The 26,901-nt window shown below is 38.1% G+C and overlaps 1 protein-coding gene across 3 annotated transcripts; it reads left to right on the forward strand.

Moving 5' to 3' along the window:
* Positions 1-24: 24 nt before the first annotated feature.
* On the forward strand, positions 25-26,534 carry MAPK9 (mitogen-activated protein kinase 9). Of its 3 annotated transcripts, none has more exons than XM_032124656.1 (12): positions 25-116; positions 3,943-4,117; positions 7,983-8,112; positions 9,274-9,332; positions 10,235-10,373; positions 10,584-10,749; positions 11,705-11,776; positions 15,916-16,098; positions 16,614-16,738; positions 17,268-17,331; positions 18,811-18,882; positions 19,634-26,534. In XM_032124656.1, the coding sequence occupies exons 2-12, from the start codon at positions 3,996-3,998 to the stop codon at positions 19,774-19,776; spliced, it is 1,275 nt and encodes a 424-aa protein (XP_031980547.1). In that variant the 5' UTR covers positions 25-116; positions 3,943-3,995; the 3' UTR covers positions 19,777-26,534. The 3 variants fall into 3 exon arrangements, with proteins under 3 accessions (XP_031980547.1, XP_031980546.1, XP_031980549.1); XM_032124655.1 differs by lacking the exon at positions 11,705-11,776 and adding an exon at positions 12,005-12,076; XM_032124658.1 differs by lacking the exon at positions 11,705-11,776 and adding an exon at positions 12,005-12,076 and having other exon boundaries at positions 19,629-19,984.
* The last annotated feature ends 367 nt before the right edge of the window (positions 26,535-26,901 follow it).

Below are 26,901 nucleotides of genomic sequence, written 5' to 3' on the forward strand. Positions count from 1 at the left end.
CGATTGGTCAGGGCGGCTGTCAGTCAGGGGCGGCGCCGTGCGGAGCACCGGGAGGCCATTGTGGCTGGGGCAGCGGGAGGCGGCGGCTGGGGCCGGTCCCGCCGTGTCCGACCCAGGTGAGGGGGTGGCCGTGAGGGGCGTGCTGGGGCGGCGGGGCTGGAGCCGGGGCGGGACGAGCCCTGGGCCTGACGGAGTCCTCGGCTTGTCCCGCGGCGCCCGCCCGCCGCGGCGCGGGCAGAGCTGGGGTGCCCCGCGGGCCGCTGTCCGGGCCGGGCCGCGCCGGAGGGACGCGGGGGAGCGGCAAGGCCGGGCCCGTCCTCCTCTGGCCGAGCCCCCCCTCCTCTGGCCGAGCCCCCCGCCCTGCCCGTGCCGCAGTACCGGCCCTGGCGGGAGCCGCCTCTGCTCCTGCCGCTCCACTCTCGCTCCGTGCCGGCTCCGCCGGTGCCCGTGTGCGGCCGGCCCGCGCTCGGCGGTCCCCAGAGCCCCGTCCCGGGAGGGGAGCAGGACCGAGGGCTGCGGTTCCCGCTCGATGGGCCGCGTCGAGCCCGGGCTTTCTGGAGCCGAAGCGATTTCTCAGCAGAAGTTTTAGGAAAGATATGAGAAGAGTATTTTTGCTCGGTTCTTACATAAACAGCGAAATGCACGTTTAAACTTTTTCTCTCTTTACCCCAACTTGCCCTGGCAGAGTGCTGAGATTCTTTCAGTGTTCGCGTGTGTGTGTAGCAGATAGTGGTGAAATCTTCGTTTGGTCAGTAGTAACGTGGGTTGCTTAAAGAAGAATGTCTGCTTTCCAAGAGTTTGCAGTTGCAAACTACCTCTAAACTGCTGTAATCCTTCGGCATTACTCAGCTGGTGCTTTGTTACACTTTAGTTTTAAAGGTTATGAGTAGAGGAGTGAGGTGTAACTCGCTGTGATTTTGTAGCTGGACTCTTACCTTTTGTTATATATTGCTGTAAAGATTAAAAATACCCCTTGACACTATTAGATGATAGTCCTTAAAAGAGCACACCTGAGGTTGAAGTGCTTTTGCAAGGGTGAAGAAGGGAATAAGGGGAGATTTTCTTTTTTTTTTCTGCACAGAATTCCCGTATGTTTTCATACACACATTTCCTACGTATGTGTGTATTCATTGCTAATATTGTCAGCAGTAGAATTTTAGCTTAAGGCTTAGAAATCAAGCTAAGTTTCATGTTGTTCTTGTGTTTCATTGTCAGTAATAACATTTCTGTAACCAAAACAACTCTGGGAATGCGTTCCCAGTCTGTTTGTTTCATATGCTTTCGACTTGAAGATAGCCAGAGGACAGATCTGGTTAATAACAAGTTGCCATTTTAATAAATATATTTTAGGGAAGTGACTGTATAATATAGGATATATTCTATAGTGCAGTTGCTTTCAGCTTTTAAAGATTTCTCACTGGAATTCTATATAAGCCTACTACTGGCAGGTTTGATGTGTTGGTTATTTTTCTAGTAGGAGAATAATGGATAAGGACTAAGAAACTTATTTGACAGATATACTTCCTCCTTGCACAGCAGGAAATCTGTTTTTATTTGGTGGCTCTTGCCCCCAGAATGGATTGTCTGAAGTCCTGCGAACAGATCATGGCACCTAATTTTACATTAATATGTATGTGTGAAGTAATATATGTCCTGATGCATCCAAGCAACTTGAAGCCCAAGTGAAAGTTGACTTGAGATGGAGAGGTGCTTTGCACAGAGAATGGCAAATATGTTGAAGTACATAAAGCTTGTGTGTTCTGAAGCTCAGTTCTCTCTGTGGGTCTTGTCTAAAATGCTTCCTGATTGCCTGGTGATTTTTAAAAGGTGGCTTTGTGCAGACAAGGGTTCTTAAAGGGAGGGGTTTTTCAGGATAATTTCATTTCCCCTATTTTTTTATCTCTGTTACAGAAAAGTGTTTCATTAACCCCTGAAGAGGTACAGCATAGTTTCTTGTGTAACTAACAAGTTGATATCCTGTAACTTGATACCCAGTTTATGCAAAACCTGTACTTTTTTTGGTTTTGTCTCTAAGTCCTTGCAGAGGGAGGATCTTGACCTTTCAGCTGTGCCTTTCTTCCGATAATGAAGATTCAGTGAAAATACCATAGCTGCTCAGGAATGGTTCATCAAAAAATTTGGTACCTCAGAAAGCATAGCTTTGGAGTAATGAAAAGGGTTGGAAAGAAGAGTGGGATGTACTGGGGAAGTCTGGGAACTGCTCTTGAGGCATCACTTTGGTCTCACGTTAGTGTGAGCTGGCTGTGGAACTGCATCTGACTGCCTCTAATATGCCTATATTGTGTGGGAGATGTTGTTTTTTCCCTCCTTCTCCCTGCAACAGAGGCAGAAAGTTGGTAGCCTGCATTTTCCCTTTGCTGATTGTTTCTCCTCTAAAGCTTCTAAGAGGAAATGTCGAGTAAACTGACTGTCTAAATTGCTGCTGGAGATGACCCAGTTGAATGTCTGCCTCTTAAAATGCTGCATAGATTTGGAGAAACTAGAAAGTAAAAGGGACTCTAGACATTTCTTGACAATCTCTTAAGACTATTTCAGTTTGGTTTAAACTTAGTCTTTAATAGGATTGGGAGGTCTTCCACCTATTTTACTGCAGATTCCTTGAGTTTATCTGCTGACATAAAACATGGAAAAGATGCTGCTCCCTCCTACGTGCACTGAGGAAGAGAGAAATCCGGATTCTAATTCTTGAAGCAACTAAAAGTTATTTCTGTGGCTTTGTGCCCTTCTAGGGTGGGTGTCTGGGTTGCTCTTGAGGCTTTCCTATTTTGCATTGGCTCACAGATACTTGGTGGGGCCAGTGAGGAGAGAGATGAGCTGTTCTTTCTGTAGCCGAAGCAGACAGCACAGGACCCAGCTGCTCTGGGGGAACGGGCTGCTTGCATTTCCTGTTCTAAGGAACAAGTTTCAAGTGATCTGCCTGTGCAAATCACTCTGGGCTCTAATGGCACTGTCATAGTGACTGTAAAATGATAAAGGGGAGAATTTGTTAGCAAATTCTTCAGTAATTACTGAGGTAATTTTCTTGTGAGGTTTGGAAGGGGGATGGACACCCAGGAAAACTGGTGGTCTGTGCTCTTGTTACTGTAGTACATCAGAGCTAAAGAGGTTTAGTCCATTACTGTGCTCTCTGATGTGATTACTTACCTCTAATTCATTCTTGACAGATGGATTTGACTTACTCTCTATTGTGGCAGGAAATAATATTGTGGCTCTTTTAAACTGTAGCACAAAACTCTAATTCTGTAGTACTGTAAGGACACTGATAGTGTTGGGTGTTGTGGTGTGTATAAAATGGGAAGGAGAATGTGTTGCCATAGGTCAGGGAAGGGTTACCTGGCAGAGGTGAGAAGGCAGAGCCCTCCTTGAAATTTCCTGCTGAACAATGCTGAAAGGGATGTTGGAGAAATTGCAGCAGCCACAGGGATTTAGGGGGCAGTTTTGTTTTTAACCAAGTCTTTTATTAAAACCCCGTTTCTTTCTGTCCATGGACTCCATGGATGTCTGCAGTCACTTTTATCTATGTACTCAGTGTTTGAATAACACAATTTTTGAATTTTTTTTTCTGTAATACAGAAATTAGTACAGTCCTAGCACATAGTAGTAGTTCTAAGTTATGGAGTAACCTTCAAGGAGTAGAGAGTTGTATTTGAGTGGTTTTGTTTATACAGTTGTTTACTGAGATGCTTTTTGTTGAGGGATTGGAGTAGGAACATGCATTCCCTTAAAGTGTGAAAGCTGTAATTGCTGTCTGTCTGCAAGTACTTTTCATTAGCAATGGTAATGCACAAAACTGAAAGAATGTTTGTTTAATGGTGTGCTGTTGAAAAATTAATATGTATTAAAATATGTATACTATTTCCCATCTTGTCTGCCTGAAATTAGTGAGATATTGAACATTTGTTTTCTTTCTTTTTCTTTAAGATCTTGAAAACTTTGCCAGGTCCCTGAGAGACAAAACTACATGACGCTGCACCATGACTGACAGTAAATGTGATAGTCAATTTTACAGTGTTCAAGTTGCAGATTCAACATTCACTGTACTAAAACGTTACCAGCAATTGAAGCCCATAGGATCAGGGGCACAGGGCATTGTTTGGTGAGTAATAAATACTTTATTTAAATATGAAAAGCTATAAATATAAAGCAGAATTTGCATGCATTTGTGGTAGAGGTACCAGAACATAAAACACTGGTAATAAATTCTTGTGTTACAGGGTTATAGACTAAATAAATTCTAAACCAATTTCTTGCTATAGTTCATGTGCAAACCTATTATTTTGTTTTGTTTTTAGGGAAAATTAATATTTGGATAACTGCATAGATTAGAATGGTCAACAGATTTCTTCATTTCTCATTAACCACTTTATTTCTGTTTCTAGTTCTCCCATTGCCCTTGTAGTTGTCATATTGCAGTGTAAGGTATGACAATGGTGAGAGATTCTGGGTTTTACTCGTTTCTTCATCATGGCCCCCTCTCTTCCCCCTCTTTTATTCCCAATCACTCCTGTCCATTTCTAGGAGCCATCAATGCAGTACCTTGCCATTAACTGGCAGGATGAGGCAAATCAGTGTCATTGTCACTCCATGGATTAACCAGAAAGGGATGCTGTGTGAGGGGTTGGGCTGGCCGGCTCTCCCTTGGTGTGTCGCCCCAGCTTTGTGTCCAGCCTCCACTGGCCCAGGACGTGGGAGTCCTTAGGCTGATCCTGAACCTTAGTCTCTTGTATGGCACCACACCTCTGGGCCAGCTAAAGGTAAACACTTTCAAATATTTTTTAGACTGCAGCAATCCATTCTGCACAGCTTAGTGCCAGCCCATATTTTGTTGGGCAAGACTTACTTGGTAACAGCAGAAATGTTTATTGATGTGGGTTTTCATTCCATAAACAGGGGAGCAAACAGATGTACTCAGGAACTCTGTGATATTAACTTAATCACAGCACATGGTGGGCTGTTCGTGCTTTGAATCCAGCCTGCAGTTTGTCTTCATCTATAAAATCTGCAGAATAAGTGTGATGACTCATGTACTGTGAACAACTTCTTGTACAGCACCTGCCCATGTCTTCTTGGCCTTTTCATAACCATAATAAGTTATATAAATAGGAAAAGAGTGCATTTTTGTTGGAGCGTCTTTATTTTAGAATTTTTTAGATAGCCCTCTTGCCCTGCTGATAGATGATGACCAAGCAAAACGAGAACACCGTATTTCATTCTTCTTCAGTGGGTTGAGTGATGAGGGGGTCCTAGATCTTGGCCATTAGGATTTGGGTAAGATTTAGTATAGTACTGACATTTTCCAGGTATAAGTGTTCTCAGAGTTATGCTTGCTTTAGATGGCATGCAGGAATTCGGGGTGGTTGAAAGTATTTCTCCTTTCATTAGAAGCAGAGCATTTCTAAGCCAAATGACTTTGACTATGTCCCTGCTTCAAAATGAAATGCAGGTAGTGTTAAGGTCAATGTGTTGGGAAGAAGAAATTATTTGACATATTGACTTGTTTTGAAACTACTTGATTTATGGAACAACAGAGTGAAACATTGCATAAATTTTCATCTTCCTGTGAAATAACTCAAGTTGAACAAGGTGCAACATCTTAATTTCTCATAAAATCTTTACTCAAGGGAAAGATACAAAAAATTAGGAAGTAAAATGTAGAAAACTCAGTGTAAGATGGGTGCTGTCCTGCTATGTTTGGCTGAAAAAATTGTCAAGTCATTAGTGTAACACACAGAAGTGATATTTTTTTAATCATCCCATGTTTAACATAAAAATTAGGAAAAGTGTTTCTGGAGTTTTGTGTCCGGATTTTATTCCTTTTATGAGAAATTTTTAATACCGCCTGTGTCACTTTAGCTAGGAGAGGTCTAAATTTGTGCTTTTTTCCCCATTATTTTAATGGGAAACTCCATTGGTATTGCTCCATGTAGTTTTATCTTTGATATTAAAATGTAGGAAAAAAAGTAGTTTTAAAAATATATGCTTGGGAAAAAAAGTAAATGAGAGCTTGAGGAAGATGAAAAAGTAACTCAGTTGTTATTTAGAGGATATTCCTAGCTCACACTGCAAACAGGCTAGGAGAGAAACTGGATATACCTTTTGTATTTTATGTACAAAGCACACATATTTAACTTACTGCACTTCTTTGTTCCTAAATATTAATACATCTGAAGTCTGGTAATCTATTTTGAACTGAATCAAAATAACTTTTGTCTTTAACTTCCTGACATCTTTTTTTTTCCTTTCTTGTCCTTGATTTCCTAAATTTTCTAGTCAATCTCCAAAATAAGAGGTTCAGGTGGAGTTCTTCATATGTGCTTAGACTGAGGCTTGATACGTCTGATTTGTTAGATCACAGAGGAGCACTTCCCCTAAAATTATTCCTCTATCCACTGCTGCCCTGTGATTTACAGCTAATTCATACAGACCCTGTTGGTTACTGATTTAATACTAATTCACAGGTATAGTCATTAACATATGGAAGTCATTAAACATTAAAGGCATTGACATATAAAAATTAATTTACATGTAACATCTTTTGGATGAATACTGAAATATCAGTGCTTTCATGTTTGGGAGGAAAATAATTTCTCCAACTGTCTGGCCAGTTGCTTTCCTCCCACTTTGTGTTTCCTTTTGCACAGGCATAAAGGCTTTAAATCAGAGATTGGTCATGGCATTCAGTAATGACTTGTGCATTTCACAGAACTAAGCTGAAATAAATGCTAGCAACTCTTTAGGGTAAGTGGCACGTTGGTTCAAATTTGGAGGCATGTCCCAAGAAAACACAGCATCTCCTGGGTGAGCCCTGCTTTGTGGTGGTTTTGCTTTTTTCCAGGAGGCAAAGCAGCGACTTTATGCTGGGAAACTTGATATAATTTGAGTATTGTTGTTCTCAGAGGGAAGCTGTACCTTTTGTTATAGTAATGTAGTGTGATGGTCCTTTTAAGTCTGGTGTCACATATCTCGATGAGATAGGAAAGGAGCTCACAAAGAGCTTAAATGTGCATGGAAAAAATGTGAATGAGAATTCTTTCCTACCCTATGAAAGTAGCATTAAATGGAAATAGGGTAATGTGGGAATCCTTATTTCAAACTGAAACTGTTTTAAGACTCGATCTCCCGAGTAGCATGTGCTAGGAATTCACATATATTTTGCCAAATAGTCTGTGTAACTAATGAAGAATATTCCCACTTTAGTCTTGTTTTGTTTGTACAGATACTTTAGCTTTAGATTCTTATAGCTATTAAAGCAAGTGTAAACTTTGACCTCAAACTGCAGAGGGAAGGAACAAACACAACTGAAAAACAGGGTAAATTTAATGGTCATGGTCACTTCTAAACTCTTGTATTCCTCCCTTCAGTCTGAGTTTTCCATAGTTCTCAATTCAGTGCATTTTTTTCCACCCAGAAGCAGATGAGTGTAATTTTCTGCTAGGCACTACAGTTTTTTATCATTGCAAACTATCCATGTACAGGAGAATATTGATCCCTGCAGAGGGGATTGTGGAGACATTGTTGTCATTCTCCTTTAGCAAAGAGAAATTTCCACTGCAAATACTAAATGATTGTCAGTCAGCAAAAGTGTCCAAAAAGTATTCCAAATATACAGACTAGGCAGCTGGAATGCTTCTTGATTTCAAATAAGCCTAAAATATTTTTAGATCTTGCAATTTTGAGTGTGAGTCTTGAGTCAGCAGTTTGAGTCTAAAGACAGAAAGGAGATCAGGAAGACCTCTGATGAATGTCAGTGGCTTCTGTTTGACTTACTTGTATTTATTAAAGGATGTGTAGTTTTTAAAGGATGTTTCTTTTCTGAATTAAAATTAGATGTTGTACCAACAGGTTAGTGGATATACTTTGTCTTAAATCTTGGTTTCTTTTCCTTCCTCACTTCTGCCTCCCTTTTGCACCTCCCCCTCCCCCCCAACAGACTTCAACTTTTTGTCTTTGAACACTTCTAGTGCTGCATTTGATACAGTGCTTGGAATCAATGTTGCTGTGAAGAAGCTGAGTCGTCCTTTTCAGAACCAAACCCACGCGAAAAGGGCCTACAGAGAGCTCGTTCTTTTAAAGTGCGTCAATCACAAAAATGTGAGTTGGGCTTTGTGTTTCTCATTACTGTGTGTTATCAAAAAAGCTTAGGATTTGCTCTCTCACTTGCTGTTAGTAACCAAAGGAATGGAAATAGTGACTGGAAAGATTTGCTGTGGGCAATGCAGTTCTCCCCAATGCATGGCTCAGTTTTTGGGTGAGCTGCTTGGGGTATGAAGTGCCAAGGGGAGGAGGTTTTTGCTGTGTTGTTGGTACAGGGCTGCCATCAGTGTCAGCTTTAGAGACCAAGCCTTGGTCTCTTGTATTTGCCCTTTTTAAGTCATCTGCAGCAAAGCCTGTTTGGCACTGGGATGGTTTGTGGCTTTGACCATTGTAACTTCCCTGTATTTAAATCTTCTGAGCTTAGGCAAGATTTTTATTAAATACAGTGTTTAACTGGTGGGGTTTTTGGGGGTGCAGCACTGTCTAAAAAAGTGAAAGGCTATGGACAATACTTGTGAATTTTGAAATCTTTGAACCCCCTTAAGTGAGTCTTGATGTCAATACTTCAATGTTCAAATATAAGAATGTAGGGTTTATGTGACTGCTGTGTTCTGGTACTAATATGAACTAAAACATTGCTGGTCATTGAAGTTGTGCAGTCAAGTGTCAAACTTCCTGCAGTCAATTAGCCTTTCAGGGTTGCTTTTTAAGTAAGCTTTTGGTGAGGCCCAGATGTAGCAGAATAAAAGCAAGGTGGTTATTAAAGATGGCAGTACAGTAATTTTAGCAATTCTGGAAATAGTACATCATAATCTAAGTTTAATGGGATGGCGTGGGGCACCTCTGTGCACGTGGTGTTGGACAGCCTTGGTTAAAATTCCTTGCACAGCATGTGATTTAAAAGAAGAGATTATTATTTATGGGGGGGAAACAGGATATATTTCAGGTACTAGGGAGGGAGATAGAAGTCATATAACTTTAAAAAAGAAAAGAAGTGATTTTGTCCTATCTTGGTTGCTTTGGCACACATGCTGCAGTTTGGAACTATTTCTGAATTGGCAGTTTTTCAGCATATGTGAATTAAGTGCAGCCAAGTAACATTCAAATTGTGTATATAGTAACAGTGTGCACTTCATTTTGCATAGTAACTTCTGCAGTAGTGGAGTTTTATGTGAATTAAAGCAGATGTTTCTTCTAATGTTTGTTTTTATTTTATAGATTATTAGTTTATTAAATGTATTTACACCACAGAAGTCACTAGAAGAATTTCAGGATGTGTAAGTACTAGATTTTTTTCATTTTCTCTGACAAATACTGGCCTAAGCCCTAGAGATGGATTTCCAGTATCCTACAGACTTCACGCTTTGAAAATCAAGAGTAGCTAAAAGCTGAAGTGGGAAATAAAAAAGGGATATTTACCTTTTATTCATCAGCCTGCCATACTTTGCTTGCACATGCATCTGGTTTCTGTGCCTTGTCCTTCAGCTGCATGCATCACCTCAGGATAATAACTTGGTCTGGATAACGTGAGAGCAATTTTTTACTGTACCAGTCACATCAGCACAACAGTATTTTGGCCTCGATTCAGAACTGAATATATTTCTTTTTTATTCAAGCATTATCAGTTGGTCTAGAAAGGATTCATGGCCATTTGATTGGTGGGGTATCTAGGTTCCAGTGAATGTGCTGTTGTGAATAGGCTGCTTGGGTAAATGAGGGAGTGTTGTGTCTGAAGAGGGTAAGTAGATGACAACTGAAAATTATTTTATGATTCTTAGTTTTCACTGTGATTATCCTAGTTTTCTTATTTTTTAGAGTAAAATGCAGTGAAAGAGCATTTATGTTGCAATATCTGCAATCTCTGCATCATCTTCACTCAGTCTTAGTTTTTCATGATGCATAAAGATAGAATTATTCTCTGTATTACTGTTTATAAAACTAGTGGAATTTTAGTATTTTGTGACGGAATATTGAACACTTAATTTTTAATAGTATAACATTCTGTATAGCTAATTTTACTTTGTAACTGTGGTCATGTGTGGGTTTTTTTATCATTGGCTTTTTGACATTTAGGTTAGCAAAGTAGTTGAATTTTTTTAAATACCTCTTATGCTAAGCTTAAACCTCATACGAAAAGTAAGACTTGAGTTTTCTCAATGCTTTCTTTTTTGTGCTTTAGATATTTGGTTATGGAGCTGATGGATGCAAATTTGTGCCAGGTTATTCATATGGAATTGGATCATGAAAGAATGTCTTATCTTCTTTACCAAATGCTCTGTGGTATCAAGCATCTCCACTCAGCTGGTATCATCCACAGAGTAGGTAGTAGTAGATCATTAACAATACTCTTTGTGAACACAGTTTTTATGAAAAAGGGAGGAAGGGAGGGGGTTGTATAAATATGCACATACACCAGAGCAGGAAAATGCAGTCGTTAGTAAAGTGAATTTTTGGCTTATCCTGATTGTGGAGGGGGGTGTGTGGGTATTATTATTAATCCTTCCTTAACTGAAGTAATTTCTTGTTAGGATTTGAAACCCAGCAACATAGTAGTAAAATCAGATTGCACGCTAAAAATCCTTGATTTTGGACTGGCAAGAACAGCATGTACTAACTTCATGATGACTCCATATGTGGTAACACGGTATTACAGAGCACCGGAGGTTATCCTGGGAATGGGATATAAAGAGAATGGTAAGCTGATGGAGTAATGCTTTAAATTATCTGTCTAAAGTATGTCTCTCTTGGAACATAACTACTTTAAAAAGAGGAGGGAGGGCTGATTTCCCCCTGTCAAGTTTGTTGTTATTCTAATCATGGTTTTGGAAATCAAAATTATTACAGCACAATTTTTTGTTGAGAGTATAATAGTTTTCTGTGTGCCTTTCTCCATTTAACATTTACTGCTCCCTCTGCCCTGCTGTAGTTATATCTTGTCATATATTCATCTATTATCTTTTTGCCATGTTTTTTATTCTAAGAAAACTGTTTAGACACTGATGCTGGCTGATACTAAAAAACAATAAACCAGAATATCAATATATAAATAATAAACCCTTTAATCAACGTAATTTTATTCTGAAACATCTTCTTTTGACAATGTGTCCCCTTTTACCTCTCTGATATATTAAAATATGCTGCAGATCCCTACCATAAACCATGCCTTATATTCTCTTAAGTCTGCATAGTGCTCAAAGGGACTGGGTGTTATATTATTAAAACCAACACAGCTGTAATCTATTGAACATTCAGCCAACGGAATTGCTGCCAAGGAAATTGTCTTTGCATTATTGGGGGTTTGCTTGCTGATTTTTCCTAGCACTGGACTTGTATGCTCTTTGCTTTATCACTAGAGCTTGTGGATGCCATGGTTTTGTATACCTGTAGTTTTGGCTGTCTAAAACAAGGGACTTGTGGGACCTTGCTGGGCCCTTGATAATGATAAAAACACTTTATTTAGTGCAGAAGGCAGCTTGTACAGCACATACTGATGTGGATCAGAACTTCAGCAGAGATTGTTCTGGTTGGGACAAAAATAAATTATCTGCAGGACTGTGGGAATACAGTGTGAGTTTTCAAATAAGTAATTGTGGTATTTAAAAGAAAATGTCTTTAATCTTTTGTCCTTGTTGCACCTAACATATGATAGTGGATATCTGGTCTGTTGGGTGCATTATGGCAGAAATGGTCCTCCATAAAGTCCTGTTCCCAGGAAGAGATTGTATCCTTCTTCATGGTCATTTCACAAGTGTAAACACTGACTATGTTTTACAACATGCTAGTAACAAAATTCAGAATAGTCGATTGGTGTTGATATGATTGAAAATTCATGTGAGCAGTTTGGTTTTCCACATTGTTGTGTTTTACTGTAGATGCAGATGGTTTTGTTTGTTTTCCTCACATTTGTTCATGATACTTCATAATTTGATCATTTCACTTTTATTTTCAGTTGATATCTGGTCAGTTGGGTGCATCATGGGAGAATTGGTGAAAGGTTGTGTGATATTCCAAGGCACTGATCGTATCCTTCCCTAGTCATCCTTGAATCCCATTCCACTTCCAACAGAAACACAGTTACTTAGATCTGTATAAAAGTATAAACAATGTTTTCAAGAATATGTTTTACTAGATCCACTGTGCTCTTTGAAATTAGTGTCATTAACCAAATTGTTGAGCTTTCCATTTTATTTTCTTAGTAGACTACATTTGATGCAATTTATAGTAGTTGAATCCAATGTGTTATGAGCTTCAGCTTTTGTAGTTTAAAAGACAGATCCTGCTAGGTTTGAAATACAGAAAATATACTTAACTGCTTTTTTACTCTTGTTCTTTGTAGATAAGTGTTTTAAGCAAAAGCCTACAAAGTTACTTCTTAACTATGCATGGATTTTGCTTATTATTTATTTTAACAGTAGACTAATTTTTATTGCACAATTTTTTGAGTTTCAATCAGATTTTTTTCTTGTTTATAGCGCTTGCTGGCCAAAGGTGACCTGATGGCAAGCACACTGCATGAGATCTTTTTTTATTATTATTATTTAACATAAAAAGAAAACTTTTCTGTAGGTTCTTTTTTTTCCCCCATTTTATGAGAATTTGATTTTGTATTTACTTTTTCTATAAGATTGTTATTCTTCCATTTCTCCCTCCAATATTTTTGACCAAGATTTCATAGAATCATAATCTGAGAATAGTTTGGATTGGAAGGGGCCTGAAAAACCATCTAGTTCCAACTGCCCTGCCAAGGGCAGTGACAACTTCAACTAGACCAGGTTGCTTCAAACCCCGTGCAGCCTGGCCTTGAACACTTCCAGGGATGGGGCAACCACAGCTTCTCTGGGGAACCTGTCTTCATAATTGTACTCCAAGTTTTTTAAGTCAATATAATATTTTTGCTCATTAGCAAGGAGCAACCACCACTAAAACATCAGGTGCCTGTTTACAGATACCTGTGTATCTTATAGAGGAGGACTTCCAATTTTAATGCTAAATTTCATGACAATGATCTTCAACAGTTGATCATGCATTATTTAGTAGTAAAATGACTAAATGTTAAATAAGTCTCTTTTTTTTCTACCTTTCTTCCTTTCTATACTTATTATTTTACCTTTTGAAGCCTTCAGACCAACCTAACACAATTCTTCATGGATGTTATGTGTCTTTCACCTGCATGTTGTCAGCATGGGCTATTTTGATTTATTCATGAATAAATGAAGGAAATTTTGATCATACTTGTTGAATATGCAAGTTACGGTTTGTGATTCTCTCAGGGTCACTGAAGTTCCACCAGTCTATGTTTCAAGGAGTCTCCTCCTCTGATAGGGCAGTGCTTAGCTGTGCTTACAGGGATTTTTGTTTCTTGTGAGAGTTTCAGTTCTCTTTAATGTGAGATATTGAAAACTCTTTATGTTGTTGAGGCTTTTCCTGAGTGATCACTGCGTTGGTCAGGTTGTCACCTTCAGCTGCAGGATTGTCTTGGCAGGGTGGTTTATGGGCAGTGCTGCTCTGCATGGCCATGAAGCTTTCCATTTGTTGATTGTGTTTGGGGTTTCTTTTGTTCGGTTGCTTTCTTTAAGTTAAATTTTAAAATGTCTTAGTATTTGGGCATTTAGAGGAGGGAGCTCAGTTCAGCCCATAGCCCAGTGCTTGCCCTTGACTATCTTCCAGAAAACCTACTCTTAGATTCAGCAATTTGTATTTTCCCAGATGGTGGATGGGAGTTTCTGGAATACTTGGCAGCAGTGCTCTGGCTGGAATGAAATGCTCTGCGTTGCCAGGGTGATGGGTACACAGAACCTGCTCCTGACTGTGCTGGGTAGGCCTGAGTTACTACCAGTTGCTGTTGCAGTGGAAGCGAGAAATGGAGAAAAACCAGGGAATGTAGATACTTAAGGTGAAATAATGGAAAAGCCTGGCAGCAGTGGAGTGTTTTTGATGTTCTGTCTGCCCGTATGGAGAAGGAAACTGATTGCCTGACCAATGCAAAAAGCATGAGGGGTATTTGTGCTTTCTTGGGAAAAGTCATGCTTTGTTGTGATTGTAATAAGGACTCTGTTTTCAACTTCTCTTCTTCCAGAGTCCCAAAAGGCACATAGACTTGGAATGGATTAAATGCCTGATTCCTTCTGACCCCGAAGTCTCTAGAATGGGGAGAGTGGCTTTGTCTGAAGGCTGTGAGGTCATTCACAGAGAGCTTACTCTGCCTGCTTTATACTGAAATCCCACTTGAGTTTCTGATAAGAAGCTTATTTTAAGTCCATCCTATGTTGAGAATTTTTTTTTCAACTTTTACCATCTGTAAAGCGCTTTGAAACTGAGATACTGGTTTTTGCCCATTTTTACCTCTAAAGTGGGACAGGTCATTAAGTTTTCTGCCCTCCCTGTAGTCTTCTGAGACCTCAATAAACTGTTTATCTGACTAACCAGGCTGCTGTTACTCGAAGGAGAAGCATCTTGAATCTAGGTTGGTGGAGATCTCACAAAAATCAGTTTCTCAGCTAGGAACAAAATTTCCTGATGTATGTTAATTTTCTCTTTGTGTTTTGTTTTAGCATGACAGTTAACAATATTCACTTCTTAATTTTGATTTTGATATAGCTTTTCCATTGGAATGCATTCAATAAGCAAATAAAATTTTCAATCTTTGTATCAGAAGTCTAAAGTCTTAGCATGGAGCAGTGACTATACATACAATCCTAGTTATATTCTTGACACACTAACTGGAATAGAAGCACCTCAGTGTTTTTAAAATACATCTTAATTCAAAGTATAGCATATTTGTTGTTTAGTTGCATAATCTGTCTATGAGAATGGATAGGTTGAAGTGCTAGATTGTGAATTTAGCTATTAATGTTTACAAGGTCAGTGGATAGGCTCTGCTGGAATTGCACATTTTTATCAGGAAAAACTGGAAAGTGTAGATCTGAGTAGACTTAAATATCAGGAATATTAATGCAGTGTCTTCTCACTGTGATAAATGAGCTTTGTTTCCCCAGCTAGGCTGGTTCAGAGCAGGCTCTGGTATCTCTGTAATGAGTGTCACCATGTCTGGGGAAAATGCCTTCACTTGAGAGAGGGAGAAGGGACAGTTCTGAAGAAACATGAGGCACAATTTCAACCTGTGGCTTGTAAATACTGTTCTTATAAAATATTTAAATTTTGAATTCAAGAACAGAGTTATCTGGGAGTATTACCACGGTTGATACACTTAAAAGAACCTGGTACAGAACCTTCTGGAATATGGATTTCCTGTTCAGAACTCTTCTGCACCTTTTCTGAAGTTGAAAAAGGAAAAGAAACCAACCCCACCCAAACACCAACCAAAAAAAGCCCCCAACCATCCAACTACACCCCTGCAAAACGCTCCAACCCAAAACTTGATTTCCTTAGGAGACAGGTACAAAATTCCTTACTTTGGATGGGATGCATTTGTGCTTTAGGGTTTTTTGTGTGTTTTTCTCTACCTTCAAGAATTTTCAGTGTTCCTGATGTTATATTGCACTTCAGAAGATTCCACAGCAGCCTTTCTTTTCTGACCTTAGAGTTGTTTTGCTATGGATACAACTGCCAAATAAAGCTTCTTTTGGACTCCAGAGAAGTATTATAATTAGAAAAAGATACTTAAGCATAATGCATTGTGCAGCACTTCCAGCCTGTCCTTCAGATTACAAAATCTGAGTCTTATTTTTGTGTCAGTGTAGCTTTTTGCATGGCAGCTCAGAATACTGCTGATGCTACCATGAAGTTCATCTTTGTGTCCTCTGTTCAAGTTTCCATTAGCTTCTCAGATTTTGTAAGTGGTATTTTTGTAGAGTGCAGACTTCAAATTGTTCAGCTGATTTTCCTAAAGATATGGTGCAGATATTGATCAATGGAATAAAGTTATTGAACAATTAGGAACACCATCAGCAGACTTCATGAAGAAACTGCAGCCTACAGTGAGGAATTATGTAGAAAACAGACCAAAATATCCTGGTATTAAGTTTGAAGAGCTCTTCCCAGACTGGATATTTCCATCAGAATCTGATCGTGACAAGTTAAAAAGTAAGGCGAGTTTTTTCTCTCCTTTTTTCTATGATGTTAATTTAAAATGTCTGCAGCACACTTCATTTAAAAACCTAATAAAAGTATTTATTGTAGTAGATGTCAACATTAAAAACTGCATATCTTCTGTTTCTTTCATTTATGACAAATTCTGGAATCTTAGTAGTAGTTACTAAATATGTACTATTTCCCTGTCCCCAGGATTCTGTTTAATTCTGTTAATTTTAATCCATTGAATAATGTCTGTCATTTAATGTTCTCCAAAAGTAATACTTGTTATTGAAATTATTGCTGATCATCTTTTTCTAGTGCATACAGCTCATGTGGGCTATGCTTTATCTTTAGATAATTACTGAGAAAGTAAACCCCCTCCCAACAATCCACCTTATTATATTCTGTAGAAAAGAAGTGAAATGTTGCAGTGCATGTCCTGTGTTCCAGTATTCATTTCCTGTGTCAGACATGAAACTCTACAGCTCTTTTACATGTGTGTTCTTTTCACCTTTACTTTCTAGCCAGCCAAGCTAGAGATTTATTGTCAAAAATGCTTGTAGTAGATCCAGACAAGAGAATTTCTGTAGATGAAGCCTTACGTCATCCGTATATTACTGTCTGGTATGATCCAGCTGAAGCAGAAGCTGTAAGTTTGCAACTAAAATAAATTTTTAAGATTCCAATTTAATAACTTTAAAAATACCTTTAGTTTTAGTCAAGAGCATGCTTTGAACTCATTCATTGGCTAGCAGGAGTCACACAGGAAGCCTTCAGATGAGCGTTAGGGGAAGAATCACCTGAAGAACAGCTGCTGGTGGGGAGCTGATATAACTTTGAAAGTGGCTGTTAATATTTAATTTTAGTTACAGAAAGAGGTGCCTGTTTGGTGGCACTCCTGGGCTTTTTGAGACAGGGACTTGCTCTAAGGCCCTGTAAAGCATTACAATGAATTTAATTTTGGTTGATGCTTTTAAACAGCCTTTCAGGACTTAAAAGCAGGACTTAAAAGCAAATTCTGGAGTTCTAAAATGAATGTGTCTTTGAGGTATAGGGAATAAACTGCCAACAAGGAAGGTAAAAAACGCTAAAAAAGTTGTCATTTTTAGGTTTTTTAGTTAAGATTGGGTGTGTTAACCTGATGTAGTAGACACTATAGACTTCTCTTTTCTTTGTAGCCTCCACCTCAAATCTATGATGCACAGTTGGAAGAAAGAGAACATGCAATTGAAGAATGGAAAGGTAAGAAGTGAGCATGACAAATTACATTTATTGTCATATCTTGTGTTATTAATGAGTGGCTGCAGCATGTGCTGGATTGTGTAACAGACTGGACCCCACTATTCCAAATAAGCAGTACTGCCTGTGGCAACAGGAAAAGAAATCAGTAATGGAAACATGTTGTGTGGAGTGAATATTACATAGGTGTATGTATGTTCATATATATGTGTAGCATCCTGAAGTCTGTTCAACAAAATGCTGCAGTTTTCTATTTTCCCTTCCCATTGTAACCTGCATAGCTTTTTCCTTGATAGAGAGTTTTCTGAAAAAGAAACATGCCTCTTCTCAGTGTGCATTATTTAAGCCATATCTCTTGACAATATTTACTAGTTCATTTGTTCTAGAAATCTTAAATAGCAGAAGAGTTCTTTGGTGTGTTTTTTTTTTCTTTAATCTCATTGCTTATTTATTGACCAAATAGATTAAACTGTTGACTTAAACAAAAGAGTAAACAGCACTGTGGTACTAAAATCAATTCCACCTTACAGTTTTAGTCAAAACCATTAAATGGTGAGGCAGTTAAAATTTTAACATCTGCCATCACAAGACCAAGGGTAATAGACATCTTTTATGACTACTTTGAAAGCTGCTTGCTTTTGTAGAACAGCTTTATAAATTTCAGATATTGATTCTGGCTGATACATACATATATTATCCTTAGGGCATGCCTGCACAGATAGGTAGGCTTCAAATCATCTTTGATTACTGCAAGGTGGAAAAGTAAAATGGATCAGCTAAATCTAATTGAATGCATTTGTAAACATTGTTACTCAGAATTGAGATCTTAATCTATTTAGATACTGTTATCTAAGTTACATTAAGATTCTGGGTATTTACACAAGCTTCTGTGATTTAAGTTACAGCTCTGTATTTTTCTGGTTGTTGTTCAGGTATCCTAAGTTGTCCTTGATTAGTAAATGAGGGTTTTCATGCAATATTTTAACTGTTTACCTTCTTCAAAATATCCAGATTTTCCTCCATACATCCATGGAAATGGTTCTTCAAGAATAAATATTATGTATTATTTTGTTATCAAAGTAAAATTTCCAGGGAGGTTTCCATAGAATCATATTTTGAATCCAAATCTGATTTTTAATTTTTTTTTTTTTTACAGTTAATATTAGTGCATTGTAGGTATACATAAAATTTTGGGGTGGGATATTTGTTATTTTTAAGTGGACAGCTATCCTATTTATATAATATGTTGATTTTGGTACAGTCCTGATGTCTTTCTGTGATGCTTGATGAAATCTGTATAATTCTCTTATTGCTGTAGGGCTGGAAAGAGGGAAAATAAATACCTCTGCTGTTCTACTTCCAGACTGACTCTTAACCATTTCCTTGTACCTTGATACAAATGTGAATTGTATGCAAATCCTCTGTGATTTTACAGTGCTTTTTCTGTCTCTTCTCTCTTTCCTCCCACCATTCTCTCATAAGAATTAATATACAAAGAAGTTATGGATTGGGAAGAAAGGAGCAAGAATGGTGTGGTAAAAGATCAGCCCTCAGGTTAGTCATTGTTTCAGTAGTTCTGTGACTGTCACACATAGTGCTGGTCTATGAATGAAGAAATCCTGTTTAATAATGCAGGTAGGCAAAGTTTTTGTTGTTTGGGACTCTTGAGACGGATCTGCCTTTGGAACTCCATGTGCTCTGATTTTTAATTGTTACGAACTTGTAGAAAAAGTTCATTAGTCTTGTGTGTGCGACACCCTGAGCTGCCTTCTCCCCAAAGGGCTCAGTCATCAAATGAAGTTATCAGCACCACGTTACTTCATCTGGTGCTCAGGTAACTTCTGTGCTGAATGCTGTTCTGTGGCTCAGCATGAACCCCTTTCCTGCAGGGTTAAACAGCCTTGGGCTCCCTCAGGATACTGAACAGTGCAAAGTATTTGTGCCCATGATTGAATCCTTGTGTTTGCTGCTGTTCTCACGGCTCAGTAATCAGAATATTGTGCTGTCTTTTATTAACTCTATCTGTTAGATTTCTTGACACTCAAGTCACTCTTCACACTATACATTGTTAGTTTTTTCTCCCTTTCCTCCACAGAGAGGGAGAGAAATAAAAATCTCTTAAAAGGTCACCTTGGCTTTTGAGTGCTGGGGCCCTTAGTGCTTGTTTTTCTCCTTTTTTATTAATTCCTTGATTTTCTATGGATTTCTGTGGGGAAAGTGCTGCTCACAGCCCAGAAGCGTAGTTATTTGTGACTGTAATATTGTCTTGCCTCAGATTTTATTATGTTTGGTTTTCTTAGCACAGATGCAGCAGTGAATAGCAACACCAGTCCTTCCCAGTCATCTTCTATCAATGACATTTCATCCATGTCAACAGAGCAAACATTGGCCTCAGACACAGACAGCAGCCTGGATGCCTTGACAGGACCCCTCGAAGGATGTCGATGATCAGCCATGACTGCAGACTTGACTTTGGAAAAGAACTCTTGTTTCCATTGGGCCTGAATTGCTTGTGAGTTAATGGAACCAAGTAGAAAAACTCCATGTTCTGCATGTTCTGCTGAAGTAATGCCTGTTGTTTTTTTTTACTCAGTTGTTATGAAATTGCCTGCTTAATGTTGTAGAATGAAAGCAAATCAATGTCTAAAGAACAAAAGAAAATTAAATTTAGACACTCTTATAGGCTTTTCTTTGTTTCAGCCTATTTCAGGTGAGCAGTTATAATAGACTTTTAGCCAATAACTCCTCTTGAGTGGGTTCATCAATCCCAGTCCAGCTGGCAGGCTTCTGTGACACAGTGGTTGTTTACATTTTAGTACAGTATTGCTCGTTGGTAGGCTTTCTGAATGTATAGTCCCTATGAAGTTTGTTTTAATGTGTGGCTGTGGCAGTTTGCTTTATATAACGACTGGAATGTTGTGTGTAAGTGTGAGCTCACATGTGGAACACTCTCAGTACTATGTTTAAAGGGCAGTTTTTCTTCCACATAGCACGTTTTTTTTCTTTTTTCTTTTTATATCAAACCCTTTCTATCTTCACTTTTCAGCAATTCTCTCTTCTTGTAGAAGAGATAAATGTGAAGTTTAAAGCATAAAGCCATTACTTTGTATTTCACCTGAGTGTCTCTAACTTTTTCAGTCTTTTAAATGTGGATGGAAGATACAGTGGCTTAAATAAATCTTGAGGAAGGATGAGTGACTTTTCTGTGAAGCAGTGCCTGTTTGGAAGAGAACAGTGTGCTAAAATGTTCTGTATTTTCTAGCTTGTGATACTCATCCTTTAACAAACATAAACAGAAAAGGAAATTTTGTCTATGATGCTCTTCATTCACTGCAAACTGATAAAAGGAGAGGTGACTTGGAGAGACTTGCAGCCTCAAATAGCTGCATAAATATTTTCCATTTTTTTTAATGGGTCCATTCTATCCAGTGAGTAATTAAAGAAATAAAAGTACAGTAGTTCTGAGTCACTTGTAAATTAAGTATTTAGTTAACAGAGCTTAGCTCTATTCTCACCTTAGGAAACCCTCTATTTGTACTGAGAAGAAAAATGTGTTTAATACGTCTTTTCTAAACGCAGTGTGAGACGAGGAGGAGGTTATTTGCTGCTTCCATACAGATTTATCAATACAGTTTTCAGAATCAGATAATACAAAATTGCCTGTTACATTGCACAATCTGTTGAATTAGAAAATGCATTTGCAGTAGAATAGGGCTTAAATTGCTTTATAACACACACTTGTGACTTTGTGCACGTTCACTTTGGAGTGCACAGGTGTGAAATTTTGCTAAAGGATCTCATGTGTGCATGTGTGTGACTGAACTGTAGAACTGTAAGAGTAATAGACATGTACAAGGTGAGGTAAAACACCACTTTCTTAAAGGCACTATATTTAGCTGTTGATCAGATACTCTTGTCTTGAATGTATAAATAGAACCTGTAACATATACTGGCCCAGCCAGCCACTGCATTACTGACATACTTCCCTTGTAAAACACAACTGTCCATTGTTCCAGACCTCATGTCTAGAAAAGCAGCACTTTCTCCTTATGCAAATACTGCTTTTATATTAATTTTTGCCCCTTTTTAATAGCTTAATTTGCTGTAGCAAAAATACCAAGATTTTAATGTCCCAGAAGATTGGGGGGAAAAAAAAAAAAGTAGTTAACTTTGGAATTATTCTGGCATCTCTGGTTTTTAAAATTCTGTTTAATTGAATTGCAAGATATTGAGGCTTGTGTTTTTTCTTATTGTTTGGTTATAAACCTATGGATAACTTACTCTGATCTTTGGATACTGACAGTATATGTGAAATATTTTTAGTGCATTCTCGTCACTGGAGAAACATTTAAAAATACCTATTTACCATATAGCAGAACAGTACAGTTTGCTGTTCATTTGCCTTTTTCAGTCCTTGTTATTTGTGTAAGTTAAAATAGCTGACGACACCTTCTCACAGCAAACAATTAGTGATTCATTACCAAAGTCATCTGCTGGATTTCATTTTTCAGGACTTCTAAATTTTTCAGCTGAAGGTGCACTGTTCTATGTTCATTTTAACAGTTTCTGCTTTAGAAGACTTAAATCTTTATTTCTTTTTCCCCATGTGATTTGAATATTTGCAGAGTTGAGTTTTTCCTGTTGGACTTGGGCTGCTCAGCACAATGGAGGGTTGGACCAGATGACCTCCAGGTCTCTTCCAACCTAAATTATTCTGTGATTCAAATTGTCTTTTAATGTTTTTAACAAAACTGTCCTGTCTTCATTACTGGAACTGACCTTCTCCTAGTACATACACTTAGCGTGAATATATACTCATGGCACAAGACAAGAAACCCCAACCTTGAGATTAACTGAGTTTATTTGTAAATCTTGTAGGAAAAGCTGTCTCATACCTAAATTTTTTTTTTAATGTCTTCTTGCTATGGTATACATTGAAGCTTAATTACAGAATGCCTTCAGAGCATGCATGAAATGTCTGTGGGTATTGTGGATTTTGACTCCACTTTAATTCAAAACCAAATTGCAAGTGCACATGGATTTCCAGAGGACACATATGCAGACAATACACAAAAGCAGCCAGATGCATGCTGCAGTTCCCAGGTTATCCCAGAGTGTACATGCAGGCCTTCAGTGCACTGCATGCAGCTTTTCCCCATATCCCTGTTCCTGACTGCAGGGGAAATTCAGTGCCAGGTTTGTGGCATGGTTGTCAATGCCACAAGAACCTCCTCACTGATGGAAAACAAAATGCAATGTAACTTGACAGGGGTTTAAAAATAAGGAGAGTTTGGTGTGCAATATAATCACTTTTATTCCTAATACTAAAATTATGTATGTAAAGTGATGCAATTGACCATTGTTTTGCACTTTGGCATTTATAAATATTTATATGTATTTAAAGATTATGTGTGTGTATACATATATATTAAGGAAACAGCTCAGTTTTGTAAACATGAATGTTACTTTCCTTTGAGAGACTTTGTATAGTGTTACCACTGCTGCAGCATACATAGACAATTTATGAACTATGACTAAAATAAATGGTGGTCAACATAGATACAATCTGTAATCTTAACTGCTCACCTGAAAAAGAAAGGGATCTTTGGCTGTCAATAGATACTTTACCAGAAACTTTACTTAAACATCTGAACACTGAGTAGCTGAATGGCATTGCAGAAATGGAGTATGTTTTAAACAGTTAATTTTATCTGTGCTTATATAATTTCTCCTCAAAAAAGCCTTAGAAAGAGAAGCTTGGCATTTTGAAATCTGGGTAAGCAGCCTGTAAGTGTGCTTTGAGGAAATACTGTGATATGATAAGTGTAGGTCAAAATTAAGGCTTTGTCTGCATGGATCATAAAAACTAAACTAGTCTAAGGACTGGAAACTACAGTTTGCAAACAGCCTTTGAAGTTTTGTAATGTTTCCTGCAGGGGCTTGCATTTTCTTGTCAAAAAAATGAAAAACTCAACATTGACTAGAAATTAACTAGTTGGTTGGAGAGTTTCAAAAGCCGTTAGGAACCAGAGTGCTCTTGAGGTTTTGGTTTTTTTTACATCCAAACAGAGCATATATGTTTATTCCAAATTAATTAAAAGAAAAAAGCGATTCCATATGTTTAATTTTCCTTTCTTAAAGGAAGGACCTTAAGTGCTAAATCGCTTTCCTTAAAGTTACAATTTTATGAATGAAGTAGGATTTCTCTGTTCCAAATGTAGCTGACATATGGAGTCTCCAAGGATGGGCTGGGTGAGCCTTGTGTTGTCACAAGGGCCTCCCTCCACTTGGGAGTGAGCTCGGAGGTCACAGCTCCAGGTGCAGACAAACCTTTGTGGTTGTTGGGGAGCACGGGTTCAGCCTTGCAGCAGCAGAGGGTGTTTGGGTAAATGCTGAGCTGCCTTTGTCTGCATATTCTACATGTGTTGTATGGATTCTATCAGGGCTTGATGCTAAACGTAGTGAGACCATATACTGGGAACCAGATTCTTTCCTGGGATGTGTGTTGTGTAATTCCTGCTCAAAACTGGTTTTGATCCAGGGACACCTGCACCCAGATGCAGAATTTGGACTTGAGTTCTATAATGAATCTAGTGATTTCTTTGCTTTTCCAGAGTGTCTTGAATTATTTTTTATAACATGTTGAAATATGACAAAAAAAGTGTATTCTGGCTCATTATTTTACATATTTTAGATTGTCTTTTACATGAGTAATGTTTTAAAAGCTTCTTACACAAGTTGTCAAATCAGTTTTGGTTTTTGCCCACTCTGCATGCTAAAATAATGTCTGGAGCTAAAATAATGTTTGAAGTAAACCATCTTTTCTCATATTAGCTTTGGAGGAAAGTGGAGAGATAACCATTGTTTCTGTTTGTGTTTTATAAAATGATTATTTTTGTAGCTAAAATTTCAGTTGTTGGATTTCAGTCCCACAGTGTTGCTTTGTGGATATTATTTTTCTGGGTCCGCTATTTCAAACATGTGTATAACGTGTCCAGTATAAAATTAAACTAATAAAATGCACTCTTCTGCAATTTGTTATTGAAAAGATGGCAAATCATTTTGGTCCAAGAATTCAAAACAAAATAGAGAAAAATCCATTTAGCTATTTAAGTTTATTCCTTGATGCTGCTGCTTATTTTTTTAAAAGGTGCTTGCAGTTTTGCACAAAAGAAATCAACTTTATTAATTGCTGGGTTTAAGCACTTTAGGATTCTTCTAAATACAACCATATATGGTGTGAAAAGGAATGAAAACATGCTTAATGTGTTTAAATTTTAGTTGCAGTCTTTGCTATTCTGATAGAGTTGATCAGCATGTTTCTTTAAACCTGTTTTCAGAGATTTGAAATAAGAAACTTTTTGGGGGCTGAAATTTAACACATGGTAAGAGATCATTTGAGAAATACCTTCTGAGTGGGTCACTTGATTGGCAGTGTGACTACCTGGCCATCTATTTGATAAAGACACAGCAATGTCTGTTCCTGTAGCAAGGGCAGCTCACTGTGAGCACTAGGATTCCTTTTTTTAAACAAATAAACTTTTCTTAACTCTTGGCTATGCATCATAAAGTAGTTGTATATGCTGTGGTGAGGCCAGGACATCTGCCTTGTGGGACTCCCTTGCAGCAGATGCTCTGTGACTCCCACAGGAAGACACTGTCCCTGCTCTGAAATGCTCCAACAAACCCCTGGTATTTGCTGGGGTGTCCTTGAGCAAGTCCCTGTGGTTTTTTTCCCCAGCTGAGCAGTAGCTCAGCACTCCACAGGCTCCTTAGGATAACAAAGCAGAGGAGGAGGGAGTCAGGTACGAAGAGCATTTGATGCTGGCTGCCTGAAGCAGAGATCATGTTTGTTGCTGATCACAGAGCTCTTCAGTACCCCTGAGCATGTGCTGTTGTCTTGTCTTCTAACTGGGAAAACCATTTTTGAAAACCCAAGTGTGTCACAAGCTTTTCTATGAATTCAGATGCTTAAATTGGTGCTAATTTTTTAAAAGAAAATGTAACAGATGGTTAGCAGTGTTATTTGTCTGTTTTTGATACCTATATTTTCTTAACTGGTGGCAAGCCAAACTTTATAAAATGACTAATGTGCATTTTCAGCTTCATTGGATTCCCAGATTTTCCTAAAGTAAAAAGTTTAAACTTCCATGGTAGCTACTGCTTCTTTGGAGCCATTGCCTTCAGGTGTTTTATACACTAATCAAATGAACACAAATAGAACAGACAGCAATACCTAATTATCCCTTTCTTTAAATCACAATGTGGTTCCCTAGGTGGTTTTAGCAGTTTAGTGTGATCAAGATGCCTAATTAAGAGCAAATCAGAGATAGCTGTGTGCAGTTAACTCAGTGCATTGAAGCCTTACCTGGTTGTTAAGATAATTTATAAAGATTATACAAATCTTAGTCTATTTTAAAGAGGGAATAACAAGCAGAAATAATTAACTGTTTTCATACAAATTAAAATGTAAATTCCAGAAAATATATTATTTAATGTATTACAGAACATGGGCTATTAAAGAGTGTAATAGGCTCATTGAGTGATTAGTTATGAAATCCAGTTTTATCCAATGACTCAAACCCCCTCCAAAATGTAGTTCTTTGAGAATTTCTTTTGAAATGCCTTCAAGTTTAACTCCCCTCACAATCCTTTGTTGGTTTGGTCCTCTTTCCCACCTTCTGTTTACTGAATGTCACCAAAAGTAGCATCAAGCCCTATCACTTCTTACAGTGTTCTGGTTTTATGGCCTTAATATCAGTTATAGTCTGGTATATAATTTCAGAAGAAAGATGTGCTTTGAAGTCTAACTATAGATACATGTGGCCTCTTCTGCCTACAGAATTAGGCTTTGATTGTCGTATCTCATTCTCGATGCTTGTGCAATAGGAACATGTTCCTCTCAATGCAGTGGCTATTTTGTCTGATGCTGGACTTTGGTTTCAGGATGACTAGAAAGTTTTTTGGGGTTTGTTTGGGTTTTTTTTTTTTATGGACAGCAGTCATGCTTCATTGGTTTTTTGGACTGATACTCTTTAGGAAACTAGAATTTCATAAGGAAAACTGTCAATAACTAGTCCTGTAGTTCTAGTTAAAGCCTTGTTCTGAAGCTTTTTGGTTGGTTTTTTTTTTCTTTCCAAAAACGTTATCGTAAAACAGTACTAAAGCCACTGTAAAATTGCAAATAAATATGTGTACATAAAAGATTTTAGGAGTCTGTCTTATTTACTATATTTTTTCTTTCTTGGTTCTTCCTGTGTTGAAGTGGAATGTTTTATTTAACCAATCATGTATAGATTACTTCTTTCAAAACATAAAGTTTCAGTTACCACTTTAGCTTCCAGTTAACCGAAACATAAGTGTTGGCATGAAAAAACTTTAAGAAAATGTTTGGAGCAGCTTTTTCCTGAACAACTGGAATGTTGGGGCACATTAACAGCACTTGGTTTTGCTGCCAAGTGTGTTTTGAAACTTACGGGGGGGGGGGGGGAGGGGGTTGTTGTTTAAATGGTAGAAGCTTGAAAAAATAGTTCCACTGTGCTTCTTTTGAGGACGATGTGAGTATTTTTGCAA

Source organism: Corvus moneduloides, chromosome 15 (assembly GCF_009650955.1).
Source record: "Corvus moneduloides isolate bCorMon1 chromosome 15, bCorMon1.pri, whole genome shotgun sequence".
Taxonomy (NCBI): Eukaryota; Metazoa; Chordata; class Aves; order Passeriformes; family Corvidae; genus Corvus; species Corvus moneduloides.